The sequence below is a fragment of the Thalassophryne amazonica genome, chromosome 2, assembly GCF_902500255.1.
Source record: "Thalassophryne amazonica chromosome 2, fThaAma1.1, whole genome shotgun sequence".
Classification (NCBI taxonomy): domain Eukaryota; kingdom Metazoa; phylum Chordata; class Actinopteri; order Batrachoidiformes; family Batrachoididae; genus Thalassophryne; species Thalassophryne amazonica.
The window spans coordinates 100,952,407-100,977,376 of record NC_047104.1 but is presented as its reverse complement, the minus strand read 5'-3'; the positions used below and the strand labels follow the sequence as shown (position 1 = coordinate 100,977,376).

The 24,970-nt window shown below is 40.0% G+C and overlaps 1 protein-coding gene across 4 annotated transcripts in view; it reads right to left on the bottom strand.

Annotated features, from left to right (window-relative positions):
• The window catches only part of mical2a (microtubule associated monooxygenase, calponin and LIM domain containing 2a), a 124,648-nt gene that overhangs the window by 52,789 nt on the left and 46,889 nt on the right, over positions 1-24,970 (bottom strand). For all 4 annotated transcript variants that reach the window (XM_034190702.1, XM_034190685.1, XM_034190695.1 and 1 more), the window contains exons 3-7: positions 20,248-20,455; positions 15,084-15,200; positions 11,852-11,953; positions 4,117-4,272; positions 3,857-3,957 (exon numbers count right to left, since the gene is read on the bottom strand). In XM_034190702.1, coding sequence (XP_034046593.1) covers positions 3,857-3,957; positions 4,117-4,272; positions 11,852-11,953; positions 15,084-15,200; positions 20,248-20,455 — 684 coding nt within the window. The remainder of the gene's footprint in view (positions 1-3,856; positions 3,958-4,116; positions 4,273-11,851; positions 11,954-15,083; positions 15,201-20,247; positions 20,456-24,970) is intronic.

The window sequence follows — 24,970 nt, the reverse complement described above, 5'->3', positions numbered from 1 at the left end:
ATGGAAGTAACTCTGCTGCCTTCAATACAGTCTCACTCCCAACTCATGACATTTTGATGCAAGAGGCTAGTTTGACTTAACATCAAGATGTGACGAGTTGGGTAGCCCGTTTGATTCACGATTGATGATAACCATGACCATAATTATAACCCAAATATAGATGAATGTTCCAAGATGACATGGAAGTTGTGCAAATAGTCTGTCTGTTATCAGAGAGAAATGACGCTGCAGTGAATAAACACATTTCCCCGCCCATCCCTATGTGAGGTAGTGATGCAAAGGGGCACTGACTGAATGTCAAAATGTGACAAGGTTGGAGTGAGAATGTGTTGTCTTTCATCAGAGGATGGCACAGGTTATGAAGGGATGGGAAGCAATTTGGATTCTCATACTTGGATAATAATTACAGAAGAGCTTTCTGGAGATTGGTGAGGCACCGAGGGTCGCCCCCACTGCAAACAAATAAATGTAAACAGTTCATGTTAAAATTTGAAACAAGAAGTCAAAGATTTCAACCCACCATGCCCGTTGATCCGTGTTTGCCCTTAAATGGTTATTGTACACTAACTGTAACTATGTACACTGGGTATGAGTATACACAGCAGTGATGTCATGGCTTATTCTCTCAACCTGTTATCAGTTATGCAACAGCGGCATAAACATTCATGTCTTGATACCATATCTCAGTTAGAGAAACAGTTTTAGACAATCTAGACTGGTCGTCTAGATCCGTCAACCCCCAAACTGTAAACACTTGTTCCCGGTGCCAAAACAAACTACTACAACTTTTTCATCAATATCTCTGCATGACAATGTGTTATCCTCTTCATGGACAAACAAACAAATGTCATACAAATGCACAACTCATGGAACACTCAGTAGAGTGTCATCAACAGGTCCTTCAGTCATTTTAACCTCAAGCTGTATTTCAACCCTTTGAATCATGTGTATGGTTTTGTTGTTGTTATTTAGGTCCATCTATTATTTTCTGAAACATTGCTGAAAAAGAAAATTCCATTCCATTCATGGATCTGCTCAAAAAAGGAAAGGGTTCTTTCTCAGCCTATATGCTACCTCTTTAATCAAGTTTCATAAAAATCACTTCATAGCTTTTTGAGCAAATCTGGTGACAATCAAGCAAACAAACAAACCAATACTGGTTGATCCCATTACCTGAACATGTTATACAGAAAATTTGTCTGTGTTAATTAAACTTACATTCATGAGTTTATAGAGTTTAGAGAGTTCAGAGAGCTTTAAATCAGAAGTGTCTGACTCCGTGGTATAACTCACAAACTCGTAGCTTAAAGCAGATAACCCGTAAGTTGGAGAGGAAATGGCGTCTCACTAATTTAGAAGATCTTCACTTAGCCTGGAAAAAGAGTCTGTTGCTCTATAAAAAAGCCCTTCGTAAAGCTAGGACATCTTTCTACTCATCACTAATTGAAGAAAATAAGAACAACCCCAGGTTTCTTTTCAGCACTGTAGCCAGGCTGACAAAGAGTCAGAGCTCTATTGAGCTGAGTATTCCATTAACTTTAACTAGTAATGACTTCATGACTTTCTTTGCTAACAAAATTTTAACTATTAGAGAAAAAATTACTCATAACCATCCCAAAGACGTATCGTTATCTTTGGCTGCTTTCAGTGATGCCGGTATTTGGTTAGACTCTTTCTCTCCGATTGTTCTGTCTGAGTTATTCTCATTAGTTACTTCATCCAAACCATCAACATGTTTATTAGACCCCATTCCTACCAGGCTGCTCAAGGAAGCCCTACCATTATTTAATGCTTCGATCTTAAATATGATCAATCTATCTTTGTTAGTTGGCTATGTACCACAGGCTTTTAAGGTGGCAGTAATTAAACCATTACTTAAAAAGCCATCACTTGACCCAGCTATCTTAGCTAATTATAGGCCAATCTCCAACCTTCCTTTTCTCTCAAAAATTCTTGAAAGGGTAGTTGTAAAACAGCTAACTGATCATCTGCAGAGGAATGGTCTATTTGAAGAGTTTCAGTCAGGTTTTAGAATTCATCATAGTACAGAAACAGCATTAGTGAAGGTTACAAATGATCTTCTTATGGCCTCGGACAGTGGACTCATCTCTGTGCTTGTTCTGTTAGATCTCAGTGCTGCTTTTGATACTGTTGACCATAAAATTTTATTACAGAGATTAGAGCATGCCATAGGTATTAAAGGCACTGCGCTGCGGTGGTTTGAATCATATTTGTCTAATAGATTACAATTTGTTCATGTAAATGGGGAATCTTCTTCACAGACTAAAGTTAATTATGGAGTTCCACAAGGTTCTGTGCTAGGACCAATTTTATTCACTTTATACATGCTTCCCTTAGGCAGTATTATTAGACGGTATTGCTTAAATTTTCATTGTTACGCAGATGATACCCAGCTTTATCTATCCATGAAGCCAGAGGACACACACCAATTAGCTAAACTGCAGGATTGTCTTACAGACATAAAGACATGGATGACCTCTAATTTCCTGCTTTTAAACTCAGATAAAACTGAAGTTATTGTACTTGGCCCCACAAATCTTAGAAACATGGTGTCTAACCAGATCCTTACTCTGGATGGCATTACCCTGACCTCTAGTAATACTGTGAGAAATCTTGGAGTCATTTTTGATCAGGATATGTCATTCAAAGTGCATATTAAACAAATATGTAGGACTGCTTTTTTGCATTTACGCAATATCTCTAAAATCAGAAAGGTCTTGTCTCAGAGTGATGCTGAAAAACTAATTCATGCATTTATTTCCTCTAGGCTGGACTATTGTAATTCATTATTATCAGGTTGTCCTAAAAGTTCCCTAAAAAGCCTTCAGTTAATTCAAAATGCTGCAGCTAGAGTACTGACGGGGACTAGAAGGAGAGAGCATATCTCACCCATATTGGCCTCTCTTCATTGGCTTCCTGTTAATTCTAGAATAGAATTTAAAATTCTTCTTCTTACTTATAAGGTTTTGAATAATCAGGTCCCATCTTATCTTAGGGACCTCGTAGTACCATATTACCCCAATAGAGCGCTTCGCTCTCAGACTGCAGGCTTACTTGTAGTTCCTAGGGTTTGTAAGAGTAGAATGGGAGGCAGAGCCTTCAGCTTTCAGGCTCCTCTCCTGTGGAACCAGCTCCCAATTCAGATCAGGGAGACAGACACCCTCTCTACTTTTAAGATTAGGCTTAAAACTTTCCTTTTTGCTAAAGCTTATAGTTAGGGCTGGATCAGGTGACCCTGAACCATCCCTTAGTTATGCTGCTATAGACGTAGACTGCTGGGGGGTTCCCATGATGCACTGTTTCTTTTTCTTTTTGCTCTGTATGCACCACTCTGCATTTAATCATTAGTGATCGATCTCTGCTCCCCTCCACAGCATGTCTTTTTCCTGGTTCTCTCCCTCAGCCCCAACCAGTCCCAGCAGAAGACTGCCCCTCCCTGAGCCTGGTTCTGCTGGAGGTTTCTTCCTGTTAAAAGGGAGTTTTTCCTTCCCACTGTAGCCAAGTGCTTGCTCACAGGGGGTCGTTTTGACCGTTGGGGTTTTACATAATTATTGTATGGCCTTGCCTTACAATATAAAGCGCCTTGGGGCAACTGTTTGTTGTGATTTGGCGCTATATAAAAAAATTGATTGAAAAATTGATTGATTATACAATTTTTACCTGAGCTGAATTAAAGTTACACTTTTGATAGTTTAATAGTTTGACTTGTGACATATAAAAGTGCATTTTTAACAACAGTGGTCTGACTTAAACCTAATTACTCATTTCAGGAATACCACATATATAAATACAAATGGTAGCATGAAAACAATTAATGGATTTGAAAAATACCTACATTAATGACAACTCCTTTGTCAAGCAGACTCTGTTTCTTAGCAGTCATGACAAAGTAATGAGTGTTGTCTTTGTAGTACACAATGTTTTCCAGATCAATACCTGTAACACAAGACACATTGGAAAAAGTGTGAATAAGTCATCCTAAACGTACTACCATTTGAATCCTCCAATCAATGTCTAGCATGCTCATACATAAATCTGTGTGTCCTCCATCTCATACCGTCACATACGGGGTTGTCATCTGTTGCTTTCTCTCACCTGTCTCCTCTTTGAGGTCAAGAAAAAACTTCTGGTTGAAGATGAAGGCCACGCCACTGATCTCTTCCACTTTGGCCTCTGCTGTTGTGTTCCTGTTGATGAAGTTGGCTGTGATCGCAATTGCCAACTTCCCTCTGAATTCCTTCCTTTTAAATCCTGATGGGAGACACACGGAGAAATGGAGAAAAAAAAAAAAGTAGAACAGATGTTTTTTACAAAGTATATCAGTCCAAATGCTTTATCTGTGAAGATCAGAGGAAACTGAGCCCTTAACAGTAATTAAATAACAGTTATTTCAGAACAAAAAGCAGTTACAACCATATGGAAGCTAAAGAACAAAAGCCACGCATTGTAAAATTCCATGAGAAGTTGTGATCAAAATTAAATGTTAGGTTTTTTGGATTTTTTGATCAATTAACATTCAGAACTGCAAAAGTAGTAGAAAACATCTACTTAAATACCCTTTTACTTTATAATCTATTTATCTAAGAGTTTCATCATTTTTTTAAGAAACTGTAATTCAGCAGTCTATTTATTTTAGTTCAAAACAGTAAGTGGGACAACACTTGATGGTTTTTCCAAATGAGTCTGTGCCTGTCAACAACATAAAAATCCCAAATCTTTGGGGACAACATCCATTTAGACTGAAGGTTACACATTTCATTGATACACTTTCAAATGCCTTCCTTTATTTTATTAACAAGACACACCTTGAATAATGATGTTAAACACTTTAGGCATTTATGATGAATTGCAGCAATGCAAACAGAACTCAAAAGAAAATACAAAAACAAATAGCTGATTTTCTCATTAATGCTTGAAATATCACAATGAATGAGGCAGCGACTGTACTCATTGGACTACATTCATGAATCACTACATCTGACGCAGACATTCAATTTGCTTTACAGTGATGCCTCACATTCACCCGTGCAATGCACTTACCCTGAGCACAACTTGGGGATTAAGCACTTTGCTCAAGGGCACCTAGCTGTATTTCCTATCTGATTGGGGAATGGAACCTATGACTCTCTGGTCACAAGCCTGCTTCTGTAATCTTTAGGCCAGTACTACGTAGCACTGAATAAGCAAAATCACAATCATGAATATAACATGGATATTTACAAAAATGTAAGAAACTTCTTTAAATATCACAGACACTATATTATTGTAGCAAACAAAATCAAGGCAAGCAACATTATGAAATATTTTCACAAAGTTCATTACCATCATCATTATTACATCATCTTCAAAGAACAAAGTCACTGTTAACATCATCATCATGAAAGAATGTAAAAGAATAACAACAGCATCACTATGATCTACCCCCATGGCCCGAGTTTGGACAGGAAATGACAGTAGGAAGAAATAAATTCCTGTATCTATTGTTCTTTACCGGAAAAATCTGCCCCAGGAGCCAGAAGGTAGGATCTGAAACTCAGAGTGAAGTATGCATGTGTGCTTGTACTTGTATTTCTTCCACTTTTATACCACCCCTTATCACCTACTTCTGTGATGAGCAGGAGACTTGTACCGAAAAGCAAGGAGCATGTCCTTTATTTTTGCCACATTTAAGTTGTAGGAATGTTGTATCACGCTAAATTACAAAATGACCAACAAGACCATGATCATTTCCAGTGGTGTGTTGGAGACTGACAAAAGCAGAGACATTTGTGTGTTGGCAGTAAAGAACAGAAAGGAGTGGTGACAGGACTTGCCCCAGATAAGCAACCATTCACCCTTACTATCTGAATTTTGTCAGTTAATAGAAAATTCCAGCACGCTATGTTTAAATCAAAATTTATGCTGTTCGGAGCTAGTATACTAAAACGTAAGGCTGAATTGTATTAAAAGCAGATGAAAACTTAATAGAAAAAAATAGTATTTTACTACCTTTGATGTGCTTAAATAACAGATTTAGCAGTCAGCAGTCAGTCAGTAACATGTTGGAGTGTTTCAGCACAAAAAGCAGCGTAGTGGGTCAAGACGATTTTATGTGTGCATTTCAAAAGTTCATGACTAAGGAAGACATTGAGCCCCTTGGGGCGATTATGTTTGTAGACAGATCCATCTGTCCATCCACATAGTTCAAAAGGTTTCTCTTGACGGGCCCATTCACACTATGACGTGAAGATGCGGACCCTGGCTGACCCAGCAGTTTCTCAAAAATCTCTGTGGATCACCAAAGAAGAATCACTCCAAGGTTCCAAATTTCCTGTCTTCAACGCAGGTCGACGTAGCTCAGCAGAGGGCACAGTTTGCGATGCTCCACTGACTTACTATTGAATGTAGTTCAATTTTCGCCATCAGAGAGCGACCGCATTGGTAGTGCACTCCACGTAGCTTGGCAGAGCTGATCATTGACTGACCGTTTGAGATGTCATGATGTAGTCCTCAGTCAGGTCCTCGAGAGCCACCTTCCTGATACTCTTAGTTGTCTCCCTGCTCCAACACATCTGAATCCAATGAAAGACTCGTTAGCAGACTTTTAATGAGCCTTTCATTGGATTCAGGTGTGTTGGAGCAGGGAGACAACTAAGAGTGTCAGGAAGGTGGCTCTCGAGGACCGAACTTGGCCACCCCTGATGTAGTCCATATAAACTCAGTGTAACTCTGTGATTGTCTCACTTGCTCCTGGGCCCAGTTTCATAAAGCAGTCTAATTTTTTAGTCTACTAAGCTTACTTAGTCAACTGTTATATGGCTGGGGGGTCCTGGCTGCCGGTTTGTTTGTCTTTTTGTTTTCCTCCCAGGTGGCGTGCATTTGGGACTGAGTGGCTGTGTTGCTGAGGCTGTCAGGACCTCACCCTGATCACCTGCGACTCGTCAGGACTCACAGCTGAGGTGCATCTGGATGGATTGGAGCATGTTGGCATTTAAGACTGGAGTGCACAGTGTGTATTTGCCAGAGACTCGACCTTGTGACCAGACGGGTGAGATCGTCGTCTTGGGAGCCATCTCATCAGCAGCAGACGCTGAGAATGTCCAGGTTTGATGCACGGTCTGTGAAAGAGGAGGGGGTGAGGTCTCACGCTCGTCAGCACACTTCCTGAGGTACGTTGGATTTTGTGACTAACAGTTATACAGTCAGTAAATGTGGTGTCCCTCACACCTTATTGTATTGAGCTGTATGTTAGTCATGTATCAGCTTCCACTGCGGTGGAGTTTTGTGAACGGGATGTTCCATGCCTGCAGGTTGGGAAGCTGATCAGTAATCAAGCCAGGAAGTGTTTGCTGTTTGTACACCTTTAAGTGTTCTGTGTGTAGAGTGTGGACTCACATAATGGTTCCTTCTTTCACAGACTCGGTTGTTGCGGCCACCTGGGGGGTGTCGGCGGGGTCCTTGGGTCCGAAACAGCTTCTGGCTCCGGACCGTTAGCGCTGCTGGGAGCGCACCACGCCAGGCCGCACCTTTTTGTTATTACATTTTCACTGTTATGTATTAAATTCAGTTAGCCTTTGTACCGTGCTCTGCTTATTTCATACTGGGTCCTTCAAACGCTGGTCGGTTCTCCGAGCTGCGTCCGACACATAACAGTCAACTAAGGTTAGTCGCCCCACATTCATCCATTAAATCTCCGTTTCACATCGACAGCTAAACTTGTAGATTAGCCATTTTATGTTAGTCAGCAATTTTCACGGCCATAGCGGCCTCGCAAGTGCCGTTGGCAAGAAACGCCTCCAATGCGCAACAGTTTTGTTTACTTCCAGGTTGGTCCGTCTGATACAAACATGGCTGATTCCACTGCAGCAGAAGAAAAGCGCTCTCAACCTCGGCATTCATAAACATCTCCAATGGATTATTCCGGTCCCGGAACACTCACCCCCGCCACAATTCTCTCCTTCCTTCCTCCTCCATCAAGTGATAGCTGCCTTTTTTTGAGGCAAGACATTGAAGTTTTGTTGACTAAAATAAGATTAGCCTCCTCTGTACCATACTAACAACTTTAGTAAGGTAAAGCAAAACTTTAACCGACTAAGCGCTTTGTGTAATGACTAACGTCAAAAGATGAGTCGACTAAGTGAGTTTGGTCCACGCAGCAAGATTAGACTGCTTTATGAAACCGGGCCCTGGCGTGTCATCGACACGGGTTCTACACATATTCCTTCATATTTCTACATATTTCTTCATGCTCAAGGGACCCAGAAGAGGTGGTGCATCCAGTCAACCCTCCAACATTGGCCAGCAGAAGCCAGTGGAGTTGAATGGAGCAGTAACGGCGTACTAGTGCAGGTAACGCAGTATTAGTGGAGCTCAGCTCTTACTGGTGTTTTAGCACAAACATCAAAGATTTTAAGCAAGTTGAAAATTTTTCTAGGATCACAACAAACAGTCTGGCAGACCTCGTTATAGATCAATGTTAATCAACTTTTCACTCTCCATCGGCAAATGCCGGGCTAATCGTCAGAGTATGAATGGACCACATGTTTCTTTAGTCTGCTTTTCTCTCCTTATTTCATATTTCAGCTACACCTACGCAATCTGATAAGGATTACATTTTTCACAAAGTTGAAAACATCTGACAACATCAGTAAAATCATCAAGAAGCAGACCTCTTAACCATACCCCAGTCATAGCAGCCCTGGGGCCTCAAGATGGAGTCATCAGTCTAGTTCTTACTCCATCTGATGAGGGTTTTTCCCTCCTCCGGGCAGTGCAATAGGATGGAATGGGCTGCTATGTTCAGCCCTCCCAGGGGGGGAGACCTTTGACCGCTCTTTTAACAGAACCATGACACAAGTCCAATGGCTTTTTGAGTCTGGTCGGGCATGTAATGTGTTGGTGAAGCAGGCTAAATAAATGAGGAAATAATTCCCCACAGAGGTACTCATAATTGAAGAATGAGCTAAACATCTTAAAATGTCCTTTTAAGGAATAAAATTGGTTGTTGGAGGCCTTGATTTTCAATAGCAAGACAGAAACAAATGGATGGAGGGAATCCAAGAAGCATGTATCAGCTGCTGCACAGGGCTCTGGGACTGGATCTATTTATGAACAGTGTTGCTGTGATTTCATGTGTAACTCCCACTGGGAGAGATCAATGGCTTCATGGACTATGAGGTTATAAAAGGTGGGTTTCCTTAAATAACATCAAAACTCAGACAATGCAGCGGTACGTTTTCAAAGTGAGAGTCTACAAACGGTCGAGAAAGTTTCCCTGTTCAGTAAATAGAAGGTTTTCTGGGTTTCATCCCCGTTTAACTATGTAGATGTTGTTCTTTCTCAATATCTTCCACTCTTTGTAACAATCAATGCAAAACCAGTTTTCAGAATGACGCAAACACAAGAGAAGACGACAGTAAAGCTTAAAGCATATAAAGAAGTTTGGATCGAGAATGTACATAATGAACAGCTGAAACACCAAACTACATGCAACATTTACATGTTAATACAGTACATTGTGCAATGATGGTTGTTGATGCCGTGTGAAACAGACAACAAACTGCAGATGCCATCATGACAGAAGTAACTAAAACTGACCTAAACATATGTGACTGACTTCAAAAGTCTGCCCAGTATGCAGACTTCTTGTCACTGATATGACTGAAGTGTAACTTAAAAGTGAAAAATAGGGATGCTGTGTCATATTAACTAATCGTAGCTGAAAGTACAGGCATCTTTGAAACACATATTTTAGAGTTGGAGATCATCAGAAAGCATGAATAGCTCATATTTAGCTGGCATACACTTTTACTTTTAAAAATTCCTTTCATACACTATCTCCCTCAAGCTCAGACCCACTACCAGAGGGAGTTTATAAGTCCTGCACAGTATCTTAGCTGTTCTGAGGATTGCACTCTTCTGGACAGAGACCTCAAATATTGTACGTAGAATCTATTGGAGACATTTTCCCAGCTGGGGGTCACAGTGCTATCCAGTAGACCACTCAAATCATTAAAGTAACAACTCTCTTTCTCATGTGTAATAATATTATACATTCCTGTGTGATAATACTTGAATCACTCATGTACAATATTACTTGATCATTCATGTGCAATATTACTAAACATTAATTTTAACTGTTGAGGTTTTTTTCTGCTTGTAAATGGTGTATTTACTGTATATACTGTTGTTATGCCAGTTCTTGGCTTCAGTGCTTTTTGGTACTTATTTCCTCTTACTTATTACTTAGCATACTTTCAACAATTGTTCTGTTACTATCTCTTTGATGCTGTAACATCATAATTTTCCCTGTCGTGGGACTAATAAAAGAGCATCTTATCTCATCGTATCTGGGATGTTCAGTTCTGGGCAAACTTCCGCCTGAGTCCCTGACAGCGCTTACTGGGACATGTTTGGTCTTTGACTTCCACATCTTTTCTTGTCTGTCTATCTATCTATCTATCTATCTATCTATCTATCTATCTATCTATCTATCTATCTATCTATCTATCTATCTATCTATCTATCTATCTATCTATCTATCTATCTATCTATCTATCTATCTATCTATCTATCTATCTATCTATCTATCTATCTATCTATCTATCTATCTATCTATCTATCTATCTATCTATCTATCTATCTATCTATCTATCTATCTATCTATCTATCTATCTATCTATCTATCTATCTATCTATCTATCTATGCACAGAGAGAGAGGGAGAGAGAGAGATCTTTTACAGTAGTATTTTCCTGTCTTTCTTTTATTGCAGACTAACAGATGTATCAGTTTTCACTGAAAACTTTCTATTCTATTCTATTCTATTCTATTCTATTCTATTCTATTCTATTCTATTCATTTATATAGCGCCATATCACAACAAAAGTCACATCAGGACACTATACACACATACCCCATGAGCAAGGACATTGGTTACAGTGGCAAAGAAAAGCATCCTCAGTGTTTTTTTTTTTATATAGGAAGAAACCTAAAGATGACTAGTCTCAGTGGGGTGACCATGTGCTATAAGATATTCTAACAAGGCAAAACAAACACCAAAAATAAATAAATAAATGGACATATCATACAATGACAGAAATGTTGGTGCTAAACAACAGTATATCTTTCATGTGTTCACACTGACAGGCCTGTGGAACAGTTAAGAAGAAAGGAGTATACCACTCACACTGTAATGCATCCACCCTCCATTTTCTCCTGCTTTTCCCATTAAGGGTTGTGGAGCAGATGGAGCCTATCATAACGTACATTGCTGAAGTACATCCTGAACACTTTATCTTCAATCCCAGTGCTGTCACATGCATACATTCCAGCATTCACACCTATAGTCAATTTGGAGTTTGCTTAATGTGTAACTTTTTTTCTGAAACTTTGAACACTTAACCTTTTTGCTACAGTACAAACCAACTACACCGCTGTGCGCTCTGTAGCCCTCGCTGCCATGCCTAGTACTAGCAGGGAAACAACAATTGGAAAATTTGCTCTAGTTCCCAAAAGAAGTGAGTAGTATTATGAGATTTGTTGGGTTTATGTGCATTTGGCAAAAAATTTCATACTTAAGTGTTAATTTTACTAATTGTAATCCCATAAATAATCAAAATGTTACACTAAATTGTCTAATTTGTTAATTTGAATTCTTTTTGTGTGTTTCCTGACTAATACTTCACAGTCCTGCTAATTTATAATGTGAAACAATAAAACAGTTCTTTGAATCCTTTTTTGTTGACATGATAAAACATGGGTGAACTTTTTCCATAAATTGTCATCAAGACTTTGAAACTAAATTCTAAATCTTTGATGTGATTATTTTGTTCACCCTGCTTGTTTCTTACCTTCCAGAGAATTCCTGCGTCCGTCAGCTCCCACAATCACATCAAACTCAAAGTTAGCTACAGGGTGATCAGCAGGCCGGACCTCAGCTCTCCAGCCGAGTCCTGAGAAAAAGAGAGGGCGAGAGGGTGAGAGGGCTGGGGGTGAATACTATAGGCATTTCAAATCATACAGCTTTTAATCACAGAGTGCTCCAATAAGTATGTGAAGCAAAGCATTGATGAGAGTCTCAGTCTAAGCATTTGATGATAAATAGAAATTGTGGAGCTTTGCACCAGACACATCATCAAATGAAATTACTGCATGTGCTGCAGGTTTTATTTGTTTTGTTCTCTGTGTTTGCAAAGGAATTAGTTTTAATTTTGCAAGACTTTTTTAATGCAACCACATGTTGTTGAATAGATGCAGCTGTTTTGTTGTATTTATACATTTTCCATATTCAGTGATATGAACATGCTAGCTCTGCATCTGACCAAACCTCGGTTTTAGACCAATAAGTCCATATGGGTATTGGGTGTGAAAATGACAATTGCATTGGTGGACACAACCAATGTCACTAGTTCTGTGCTGTGCACTACTTGTGGCCGGGTCAGTGATATTGTGTTTTGAGCCACTACAGGCTGCATTTGGAATGCACCATTCAACAGAGACAGCTCTCACTACGAGTATACTGCTAAATGTTCTTCTGCTTGCAATACTAGATTCGGACACCATTATGGTTCTATTGCTGTTCAATCTTATTGCTGTGTTTGATATAGTGGATCATCGTATTCTTCTTGATAGGCTGGTGAATCATTTTTGGCTTGCTGGGAATGCATGGTTGACATCCAACCTAACCAGTCTCTCTCACTGTGTCCTGTACAATAATGTTACCTCAAACCTTGTTGTTTACTGTTGGTGAACTGTTGGTGCAGTTATTTCCGGCCTCTTTTTCTCTCTGTCTGAGGCACGGATGAGACCTTCTGCGGATGACGGCTACACACCCCAGGGCATTAGACTGACCATAAGATGCCCTGGCTAAAGCTGAAGCAGCGGTCCGTGGACCACCTTGCTGAGGGTGACCTCTCTGAGACAGCCTTTACTAAAGTGTAACTGATGAGGTGATGGATGGACACTGGCCCCGCACCCCACGGCACCAGACTGACCTCATGACGCCCTGCCTGTGGTGCCAATGACTGTGTGCTCACGTCAATAATGCAATCTGTTGTTGATGCTATTCAGTTTTTTCTGTTTCCTGTTTCTTCAGTTTGGTAAAACTTTGTAAAAACCTTGTATCTGTTAAGGCCCCCTGACACTTGCACGACTTGGATGCATGCACTTGCACGCACATCGTCATGGCGATCCCACATTCTGTGTTCCCAGCTAGATGCCATGCTTTGTTCCACTAGATGCCACGCATTGTGCGCTGGACGCTGCGTATATGAAATAATTATTTTGTAGCAGATTAATCATTTTGTTGGCTTAAGTTGGCTGTTGAAAACAGCTCTAATTGCTTCCTAAATCACAGAGGACCACTCCAGCCATAGCCATTCTCATGCATGCGTGCGCTGAACGATGCGGAGAAAACATTTGGTGCCGTCTAAAAAGGTAATTATTTATCATGTTTACATTATCAAGCCTTGGTAAAACAGTTGCATGTTCTTTCCTTCTTGTGTGCAGCTGTAAAAGTATGTTGGTGACAGATTTAACATCTTGTTAGAATCGTTCTGATGAGCTGCGCTCTTATGCGGTGCGCTGACGCAATCACTCACACCGTTCACTTCTTCTTTACTCCATTTGACAAGCTGCACATAGTGTTGGCGAGTAGATCGCGCCACATAGCACGACATTTATGCATGAAAGATTTTTTGAACATTTCAAAATTCTCTTTGCACATGCACGCACTGGCGCCCCTCTCACGTTCAGTCTACACCCTTTAACAATCACTTTACTCACCTGCACGACACAGGGCATACAAGTGCGTACATCAAAGTCGTGCAAGTGTCAGGGGGCCTTTAGAATGGCCTAAGCAGTGGGTGACCCCTTTGAGTCTGGTCTGCTTGAGGTTTCTTCCTCAATATCATCAGAGGGAGTTTTTTCCTTACCACTCTCACCTGTATGCTTGGTCAGGGGTTTGGTAAGGTTACACCTTACTCATGTGACATGCACTGAGGCAGCTTTGTTGTGATTTGGTGCTATATAAAATAAATTTAATTGAAATTGGAGAGATGCTGGAGATGCAAACAAAGTTCTTTTCATACAGAAAAGATGTTCTATATCTGCAAACTTAACTGGATCAGCCCAAACAAATGCTTGGCAACTGGACCTTAAAAAATATTTCAAATGTAAATCTTCTCATTCTTTGTACCGCATAAGCACAAGACTGACAAAGCAACATGACATGACAGTCTGTTGTGTTGTATCACTGTACACGTACTACAGACTCAAGGGCAGAGCTCAGAGTGCTGCAGCAGAACAGGACGTTTAAGTCTGTGACTAAATTTAGGAAGTACTCTTGTTATCAACATGCTGATATTACAGCAACAGAGACGACGCCTGACAACAACATGCATGTTTTCTACAGTTTAAAGTCCAGCGTGAGTGGACAGATGCACATTTCCTGCACAGCTCAGTTGCAAAACATGAATGTTTGAACAAGAACATTGTGTGCTCAGTTTTAAGAGCACTCTGTCAGATATTTTAAAACATAATATGTGGTTGGAAGGCCAAAATGCATTTTAAAAGTATGCTAGATCAAACGAGCCACGAAGAAAAAGTTTTCTTTGCAAACATTAAGGTGGTAAGTATGTATAAAACAGGTAAACAGAAGTCTAAAGGAAGGGAAAGTGACTACAAGAGGTGTCAGACCACACGGATGACCTCCGCTGGATTCTAAACAGAAGTGTGAAAAACTACATCAGTGCCAATGTTTGTCTTCTGTTTAGTGGTGGCTGTCAAGGAAATTAAGTGCTGCAGAATAAGACGGCTGAGAGTCGTCCTGCCCGAGGAAAGCAGATGATTCATATTTTGTGCTTTGTTGACTTCTTAAAAATATGATGAAAACCTGACCACTGAAAGATGCAGCCCAATGTCTATGCCAGCAGTATCTGCTCCTGTATTCCCAAAAAAAAAAAAAAAAAAAATCAAACATCTCTACCTCCTTCTATGTCATGGTCCAGTTATCTACTTTAATTGTGATGAGAATCTCAAAGTTTGCAGGTCAGTGGGTGAAACAAAATGACATCAGACATGTACCTTGATTTTCCTGATCCTCTGGAGGCTCCAACAGATCAACAAACTCCACATTGATGTGAAATTCCACAGCGACGATGAGGGCGACCTTCAGCAGAATCAGCTGGAGCTGTTGAATGCCTATCAGACAGACACACGGTCATTGCTTGCCTCCACAGTTTTCCATATTGTGTTTTAACACGTCTTCAAAAATGAATGAAACACTTTTGTCAAGAACTAATGAAAAGGTTGTTCCTGATCTGGAACTGATATAATTGTGTTATAAATCTCATCAAGCATAATTTTTATTTTCAGAAGCCCATTTGTCGTATTTCTCTATTTTTAGTAATGTTTTCCTTGGTTACCATGGCAACTATTTCAAACCTGTGCTATGAATTACAGTAATTATGGCTTATAATGAAATAATGTTTCTATTACAGTGGGGGAAATAAGTATTTCTTCCACTGCCAATTTTGCAGATTTTCCCACCTACAAAGAATGGAGAGGTCTGTAATTTTTATCGTAGGTACACTTCAACTGTGAGACAGAATCTAAAAACAAATCCAGAAAATCGCATTATATGATTTTTAAATAATTCATTTGCATTTTATTCCATGAAATAAGTATTTGACCCCCTACCAACCAGCAAGAATTCTGGCTCACACAGACCAGCTAATTTTTCTTTAAGAAGCCCTCTTATTCTGCACTCTTTACCTGTATTAATTGCACCTGTTTGAACCTGTTACCTGTACCTCCAAAATACACCTGTTCATACACTCAGTCAATCACACTCCAACCTGTCCACCATAGCCAAGACCAAAGAGCTGTCTGAGGACACCAGGGACAAAACTGTAGACCTGCACAAGGCTGGGATGGACTACAGGACAACAGGCAAGCAGCTTGGTAGAAGACAACAACTGTTAGAATTATTTATTAGAAAGTGGAAGAAACACAAGATGACTGTCAATCTCCCTCGCTCTGGGATTCCATGCAAGATCTCACTTCGTGGGGTAAGGATAATTCTGAGAAAGATCAGAGTATTTACACAGGAGGACCTGGTCAATGACCTGAAGAGAGCTGGGACCACAGTCACAAAGATTACATTAGTAACACACAATGCCGCCATGGTTTAAAATCCTGCAGGGCAGCAAGGTCCCCCTGCTCAAGCCATCACATGCCCAGGCCCGTTTGAAGTTCACCAGTGACCATCTGGATGATCCAGAGGAAGCACGGGAGAAGGTCATGTGGTCATATGAGACCAAAATAGAGCTTTTTGGAATCAACTCCACTTACCATGTTTAGAGGATGAGAACAACCCCAAGAAAACCATCCCAACCGTGAAGCATGGGGGTGGAAACATCATACTCTGGGGGTGCTCTTCTGCAAAGGGGACAGGATGACTGCACCGTATTGAAGGGAGGATGGATGGGGTCATGTATCATGAGATTTTGGCAAACAACCTCCTTCCCTCAGTAAGAGCATTGAAGATGGGTCCTGGCTGGGTCTTCCAGCATGACAATGACCCCAAACACAAAGCCAGGGCAACTAAAGAGTGGCTCCATAAGCAGTATTTCAAGGTCCTGGAGTGGCCTAGCCAGTCTCCAGACCTGAACTCAATAGAAAATGTTTATTAATTAATCAAAGACCCAGACAGAGCTTTAATTCATTTGAAAACTTGACACTTAGTCTTGTCCATCCAAATTGGAAGTCTCAAAAACCAGTTTTATTTGATATCATCTATCGTCCACCTGGTCGTTACTGTGAGTTTCTTTGTGATTTTTCAGACCTTTTGTCTGACTTAGTGCTTAGCTCAGATAAGATAATTATAGTGGATGATTTTAACATCCACATAGATGCTGAGAATGACAGCCTCAACACTGCATTTAATCTATTATTAGACTCAGTTGGCTTCGCTCAAAATGTAAATGAGCCCACCCACCACCTTAGCCACACTTTAGATCTTGTTCTGACATATGGTTTAGAAATTGAAGACTTAACAGTATTCCCTAAAAAACCCTTTTTGTCTGATCATTTCTTAATAACATTTACATTTACTTTAATGGACTACCCAGCAGTGGGGAATAAGTTTCATTACAGTAGAAGTCTTTCTGAAAGCGCTGTAACTAGGTTTAAGGATATGATTCCTTCTTTGTTATGTTCTTCAGTGCCATATACCAACACAGTGCAGAGTAGCTACCTAAACTCTGTGAGTGAGATAGATTATCTCGTCAATAGCTTTACATCCTCATTGAGCACAACTTTGGATGCTGTAGCTCCTCTGAAAAAGAGAGCCTTAAATCACAAGTGCCTGACTCCGTGGTATAACCCACAAACTCGCAGCTTAAAGCAGATAACCCGTAAGCTGGAGAGGAAATGGCGTCTCACTAATTTAGAAGATCTTCATTTAGCCTGGAAAAAGAGTCTGTTGCTCTATAAAAAGCCCTCCGTAAAGCTAGGACATCTTACTATTCATCACTAATTGAAGAAAATAAGAATAACCCCAGGTTTCTTTTCAGCACTGTAGCCAGGCTGACAAAGAGTCAGAGCTCTATTGAGCCGAGTATTCCTTTAACTTTAACTAGACCTCAGTGCAGCTTTTGATCCTGTTGACCATAACATTTTATTACAGAGATTAGAGCATGAACCATCCCTTAGTTATGCTGCTATAGACTTAGACTGCTGGGGGGTTTCCCATGATGCACTGAGTGTTTCTTTTTATTCACCTCTTTTTGCTCTGTATGCACCACTCTGCATTTAATCATTAGTGATTGATCTCTGCTTCCTTCCACAGCATGTCTTTTTCCTGACTCTCTCCCCTCAGCCCCAACCAGTCCCAGCAGAAGACTGCCCCTCCCTGAGCCTGGTTCTGCTGGAGGTTTCTTCCTGTTAAAAGGGAGTTTTCCTTCCCACTGTCGCCAAGTGTTTGTTCATAGGGGGTCGTTTTGACCGTTGGGGTTTTTCTGTAATTATTGTATGGCTTTTGCCTTGCAATATAAAGCGCCTTGGGGCGACTGTTTGTTGTGATTTGGCGCTATATAAATAAAATTGATTTGATTTGATTTGACATACATACATCACCGACACACCACAAAGAGATTTCCATCAGGTTTACATGCCTACAATAGCTATCTCAACCACTGACAACATATTACAGCAAGAGTCCACAAAAGTATTTTAAAGGCCTGACGAAAGTGTAATATGTTATATTTAATAAGATATTTTCATGAAAAAAGACACAAATGTGCAGTTTACTGCATTTTATTTTTTTCTTGTGTAAAAACACAGCTTTGATGTGGTTTGACCAAAACAAATTGTCATTAAACTTAAATAAAACAGGGATGAAGTGGAGGTTGAAGAGTCACTAGGTGTTCACACGAAAGTTATTTCTATATTTATTTATTTATGTTCATTGTTAGTTGGTTTAGTCTTTTCTGTTTTGTTTTATCAGATTCTTTTTGTCCATTTCTCTAAAACTGTATTGTGGCATTATTAGTTATTATTACTATTATTGTTGTCATTTATTATTATTATTGATATATAAATAAAAATAAATGAATAAAATATTACATTTTGTAATACATTTGACTCTTTTACAACAACAAACGCTGATCCATGAATTATTATACAGAAAACAAATGTGCTGACAGATGCAACATCTTAATGCTAACTTTAACATTGAAAACACCATAGACATCCTAACGTGTTAGCATCGGTCCCGTTTTTAAGTTATAAACAAGGTTGGGTAGGATTACTTTGAAAGAATACATGTGGATTACATGTATGTATGTACATACATTTGGATTACTTGTAATCTGATTACATTTGGATTACATTTCAAAGTAATCCTACCCAACCCTGGTTATAAAATACATCTATCAACTGTTTCAGAAGACCATAACTGGCCAGATTAACATAAAAAGGTAAATATTACTCACAGACATATGCTCTTTGGGGTTTTAGTGGGAAAAATTAAGATTAAGGGAAATAAAACACTGAAACAACAAAGCACCAGACTGAAGCACTGCTTCAATCTACGAATCACTGCTTTGATTGGTTCAAGGTTCAAAGCAAAGCCGCACTGCAGAAACAGTTGATTTATATGGAAGAAACGAAACATTTGCAGTAAAACAAAGTTATTTAACAACTCATTGATGACTAAATTAGTTGACAACTATTTTAATAATCGATTATATCGATTACTTGTTTCAGCACTAGTAAACACCTCCTCTTTCTGTCAGATCCTGTTTGGGACGTGTGTGTGTGTGTGTGTGTGTGTGTGTGTGTGTGTGTGTGTGTGTGTGTGTGTGTGTGTGTGTGTGTGTGTGTGTGTGTGTGTGTGTGTGTGTGTGTGTGTGTGTGTGTGTGTGTGTGTGTGTGTGAGAAGGGGGGGTGTCACCTGTGCGCCTGGACTAAACCATTGTACAACTGCAGGGGTGGGAAGGGCCCTCAGAGATCTTTCAATATTATTGTTAGAGCAGAATTATGTTTTGCAACATTTATACATTCATTCTAATTATATTCTTTTACAACATGAATTGTATGGACATTAATAACATGCAACACAAAAATGTATTTGCCAGTTTTTTGTGCCCCCCCCCCCCCCCCCCCCATGCTCTGGGCCCTGGGTACATAGTACCCTTTGCCCCCCCCAGTCTGATGCCCCTGAGGGTTAGTAATAGTGAGTTAAAAAAAAACCCTCACGAAAATTTGAATCATTTCGTGACGGGAGCACGAAAAAAGCAAAACAAAACAAAACATGAAACTGGACTGTGCATTTATTATTTGGCATTTAGTTGATGTCATGTTTTGCAACTGGTAAGGTTGAGATATTTCCTTAGTTCAGAGCTTGTCTGGTTACAGGGACTGATTAATGGTGATCTCAACGTCCATTGTTCACTCTTTTTTACCGAATATCCCTAATTTCTCCAAAAATATTAGTCCTATCAACTTTCCGTGTTCCTGATGTTCATCCTTGCCCCAAAACACATAAACATATCAAACGGCAAATGTCAGCTCTCCCCGGTTTCTCCGTGATCAAAGTTACACACGTGCACGCACACATACACATACACAGAGGCCACTTCACTTTTAATATATAGACATGCAGACAGCTCCATCAGGAAAATGTAAGGTTTAAGCTGCTCTATCAGCCTTCATTTAGTTTTATGATTGGTGCTGAGAAACTCACTGATGTGATCTATGGCTCCTGCACAGAATTTGCCATAAAACTTTTTGGCTCCGAGACCTCGAAGATCATGGATGGTGAAGGGCCAAAGATGCAGCACATTGTTCCTGGAGAAAGAATCTCTCTTCTCAATCACCACCACTTTGGCACCCATTAAGGCCAACTCGATGGCTGTCCTCAGCCCACAGGGGCCCCCTCCAATGATAAGGCACTACATTAAAGAGAAAGACAAATCATTACCAGCCCAAGCCACAAAATGATCACAGAGATGAAACATGTTTAGAGCAAAATAAGATATTATTAAACGAGCACACTCTCTGCTGAACATCGTTCAAGTGCTGGATTGCTTATTTTAAAAAGTAGCATACGTGTATGTACGCAGCGCACATACTGCAAAACTGCTCAGAAAAATTCTTGCCAACAAATGTCTTTCATGCTAAAAACTACTATTATGCACTCATTTCTAAGATATTATTTAGGCATTAGCCTCACTTAGAAAAAATGCATTAAGTCAGTGCTGAGGTGGCAGCGTCTGAGAATGCATGCTTCAAAAAATGGAAGAAACCGCACATGAAATTTTTGTTTCCCCCACCATGTGTAACAAGTAGGTCATTTTGCTGTCTCCATAACCTCATTAAATTAATTATTCACTTTCACACACTGATGTACAACTTCACTGTGTGCTGTTTACAGGGCACCCGGTGCCAGCTGACCATAATCCCACATAATTCCCTAAATGGCTCCAGCTCCAATAACAAGTTATTTAGGCTTTTAGGTTGGACATGTTTCAGTTCCAGGATGACGATGACTTCACACGTGGATGTGGGTGATGGGAACACAGTATTTAGCTTGAGGTTATAAAGATGAGGTAGTCTCAAGTGCAAACAGTGAAAAATGTGTCTGAAAAAAAACCCTGCTTGTTGGCAAAGTTTTGTTTTTCCCCCTCAGAAATAGGGAAGCAAGTAAAGTTTTCTTTTTTTCCCACCAGGCAGATATCAAAAAATAAATATGTGCTTCTTAAATGTGTGTGCACTGAGCAGCATCAAGATACTATTAAAGCGTCACCATTTTAGCCAGGTGTCTTAAAACAGATATTAAAGCCTGCAGCCAAAAATTTCCCACAGACACTGAGGTGATGCAGCCGGAACATAACCAATTTTAAGAAATGACCTGTTTCTGTGCCTGCTGCTTTAAATTAAAAGGAGATGCTACTGGCCACACCCCCTCACCCTTTTGGAAAAAGCATAATTCTCAGGTGCTAAGCTTCAGCTAGAAGAAGTTGCAGTTCCTATGCTGCCTATGAAAGCGAGCAGGCTTCCATAGAAGCCCATGTTAAAATGTCTACAGGCAGGGTACAAAGAAATTTTTTGTCTCTATAGTGCTATATGGATTTGTGTGACATAAGTCATGCAAATATAAAATGAGTCATTTCATGCCTAAATTTTACTTCTACCTGTTAGAAGCATAGATTTGAACTGTACGAGGTACATATGCTAAATTTGAAGCCCCTGCTTTATGCAACAGTAAATAAAAATGAATTTTGGGAAACATGACATACAATCATGTGGTACACATTTTTAACAAAAAGAAAAGTAAATGCTTTGATCTATCTAGTGGTGGCTTGCACTTTTTGGCTCATCCTGTTTCCATTCAGGATATCCGGCTTTTCCTGAAAACCTTACACATGCACATCTGGTCTTCCTTTTGACTTCCCTGTCACCTCAGAGCCACCTCACCCTGGTCACATCCAAACCCAGCTTCATAAAACACCTTCATATTTCAATCAGTGTATCACTGTGTGGAGCACAGCTGAAACCCAGTGCAGCCATCCACTTTCCACTACCGCTTTAACAGCACCGTTAAAACCACATCCTTCATCGCTCTTCCTGTGGGTGGGACCCAACAGACAGTGCTACAGCTGCCACCTTGTTAACATTTTGGGGGTTAACAGCCTTCAAGCTGGCAGCAGCCATGTTGATTCATCAAACCTGTACATCTGTACTTGCTGAAGCTGGCGCTCCCAATTTGTGGATTTAATCCCGGGACCCCTTTGCTGTGAGGTGATAATGTCAACCGCACACACCCCTAGACGAGCAATCTATACCTTATCTGCTTTCACTGTTATATTACCGTAATACTCTTACATATAAAAGTCAGACGTGTTTGTGTCTGTATGTCCACCGATGACTGACCTCTATACAAAGTCTCAGAACCAGGCATCACCTGAGTACCCTGTGTGGTTTCAACAGTCACACTGAAACAATTAGCTGGTCAGTCTCTTGACTTGAAGATAATGCTGGTCAACAAAAACAGTTTTTTTTTTCCTTGCATGGACTTTGAGAACTGATTTTGGGTAATGTTGGGCTGCTGAATCCGAATCTAAGCTCAGATTTTCTCTATCACATCACATTTTTTTGTTTTGTTTTGGTTTTTTTTGCAGTCTGCATGTTCCGTATTGAAGGATTACGCAAAAGTTGCTCATTCACTCACAGCTTTGATGCCACTAATCATGCACAAAAGCAGCTTCAAAAGCACAGTTTCTAAGCCATGTTCACGAAATGTGAACAAGAGTTGTAAAATTAAAATAAAAATTAAAATAAGACGTGTGCGAGACCGCAGCTTTTGATGCTTGATATGAGAAAAATGTCTTCATATCTCAAAAATGTGATGTGATTGCCAAAAACTAACACCATATTCGTATTCGTATTCAGTGCCCACAAACTGGCAGAAATCCACTGAAAAACTCCATGCAAGAAAAATCGTGTTGACCAGTGTTATCATTAACAAATACTTTGATAACTGATTAATCACTCCAGGCATTTAAGCAAGAGATAAAAAGTCAAAATTTGACTTTACTGAGTTTATGAGATTGTAAATTAAACAAGGTTGGATTTTAGAATAGAATATTATTGAATAGCTGTTTATTGTCATTGTACAACTGGGCGCACAACAAAATTTGAGAGCATCTCCCCTCCAGTACAAGAATAGGACACTTCTAGAATAGAATAAGTAAAATTAAATAAAATAAAATAAGAAGAATATAAATATATAAACCATGTCAGTGGAATAGGTATAGAAAGGTGGAATAGGTATAAAAATGTATAAATATTGCACTTGGTTGGGTTATATTGCATTTGATCTGGATCCCGTGGGGGTCACACCTGTGCATTCAGGTGCAGTCTAATCAGGTAAAAATAAATAATAAACAACAGATTTTTGAAAAATGCCACCCTAGGCTCTGGAAAATTGATAGGTGCATGTTTTACCCATTTTTCATATAGGCTTTTAATCAAATACAGTGAGGAAAATACATATTTGAACACCCTGCGATTTTGCAAGTTCTCCCACTTAGAAATCATGGAGGGGTCTGAAATTTTCATCTTAGGTGCATGTCCACTGTGAGAGACATAATCTAAAAAAAAATAAAAAAAAATATCTGGAAATCACAATGTATGATTTTTTTAATAATTTATTTGTATGTTACTGCTGCAAATAAGTATTTAACACCTACCAACCAGCAAGAATTCTGGCTCACACAGACCTATTAATTTTTCTTCAAGAAGCCCTCTTATTCTGCACTCTTTACCTGTATTAACTGCACCTGTTTGAACTTGTTACCTGTATAAAAGACACCTGTTCACACACTCAATCAATCACACTCCAACCTGTCCAGCATAGCCAAGACCAAAGAGCTGTCTAAGGACACCAGGGACAAAACTGTAGACCTGCACAAGGCTGGGATGGACTACAGGACAACAGGCAAGCAGCTTGGTAGAAGACAACAACTGTTAGGATTATTTATTAGAAAGTGGAAGAAACACAAGATGACTGTCAATCTCCCTCAGTCTGGGATTCCATGCAAGATCTCACTTCGTGGGGTAAAGATGATTCTGAGAAAGCTCAGAACTACACAGGAGGACCTGGTCAATGACCTGAAGAGAGCTGGGACCACAGTCACAAAGATTACATTAGTAACACATGATGCTGTCATGGTTTAAAATCCTGCAGGGCAGCAAGGTCCCCCTGCTCAAGCCATCACATGTCCAGGCCCGTTTGAAGATCACCAGTGACCATCTGGATGATCCAGAGGAGGCATGGGAGAAGGTCATGTGGTCAGATGAGACCAGAATGGAGCTTTTTGGAATCAACTCCACTTACCATGTTTAGAGGATGAGAACAACCCCAAGAAAACCATCCCAACCGTGAAGCCTGGGGGTGGAAACATCATACTCTGGGAGTGCTCTTCTGTAAAGTGGACAGGATGACTGCACCGTATTGAAGGGGGGATGGATGGGGTCATGTATTGCGAGATTTTGGCAAACAACCTCCTTCCCTCAGTAAGAGCATTGAAGATGGGTCATGGCTGGGTCTTCCAGCATGACAATGACCCCAAACACACAGCCAGGGCAACTAAGGAGGGGCTCCATAAGAAGCATTTCAAGGTCCTGGAGTGGCCTGGCCAGTCTCCAGACCTGAACTCAGTAGAAAATCTTTGGAGGGAGCTGAAACTCCAAACCTGAAAGATCTAGAGAAGATCTGTATGGAGGAGTGGACCAAAATCTCTGCTGCAGTGTGTGCAAACCTCGTGAAAAACTACAGGAAACGTTTGACCTCTGTAATTGCAAACAAAGACTACTGTACCAAATATTAACATTGATTTTCACAGGTGTTCAAATACTTATTTGCAGCAGTAACATACAAATAAATTATTTAAAAAATCATACAT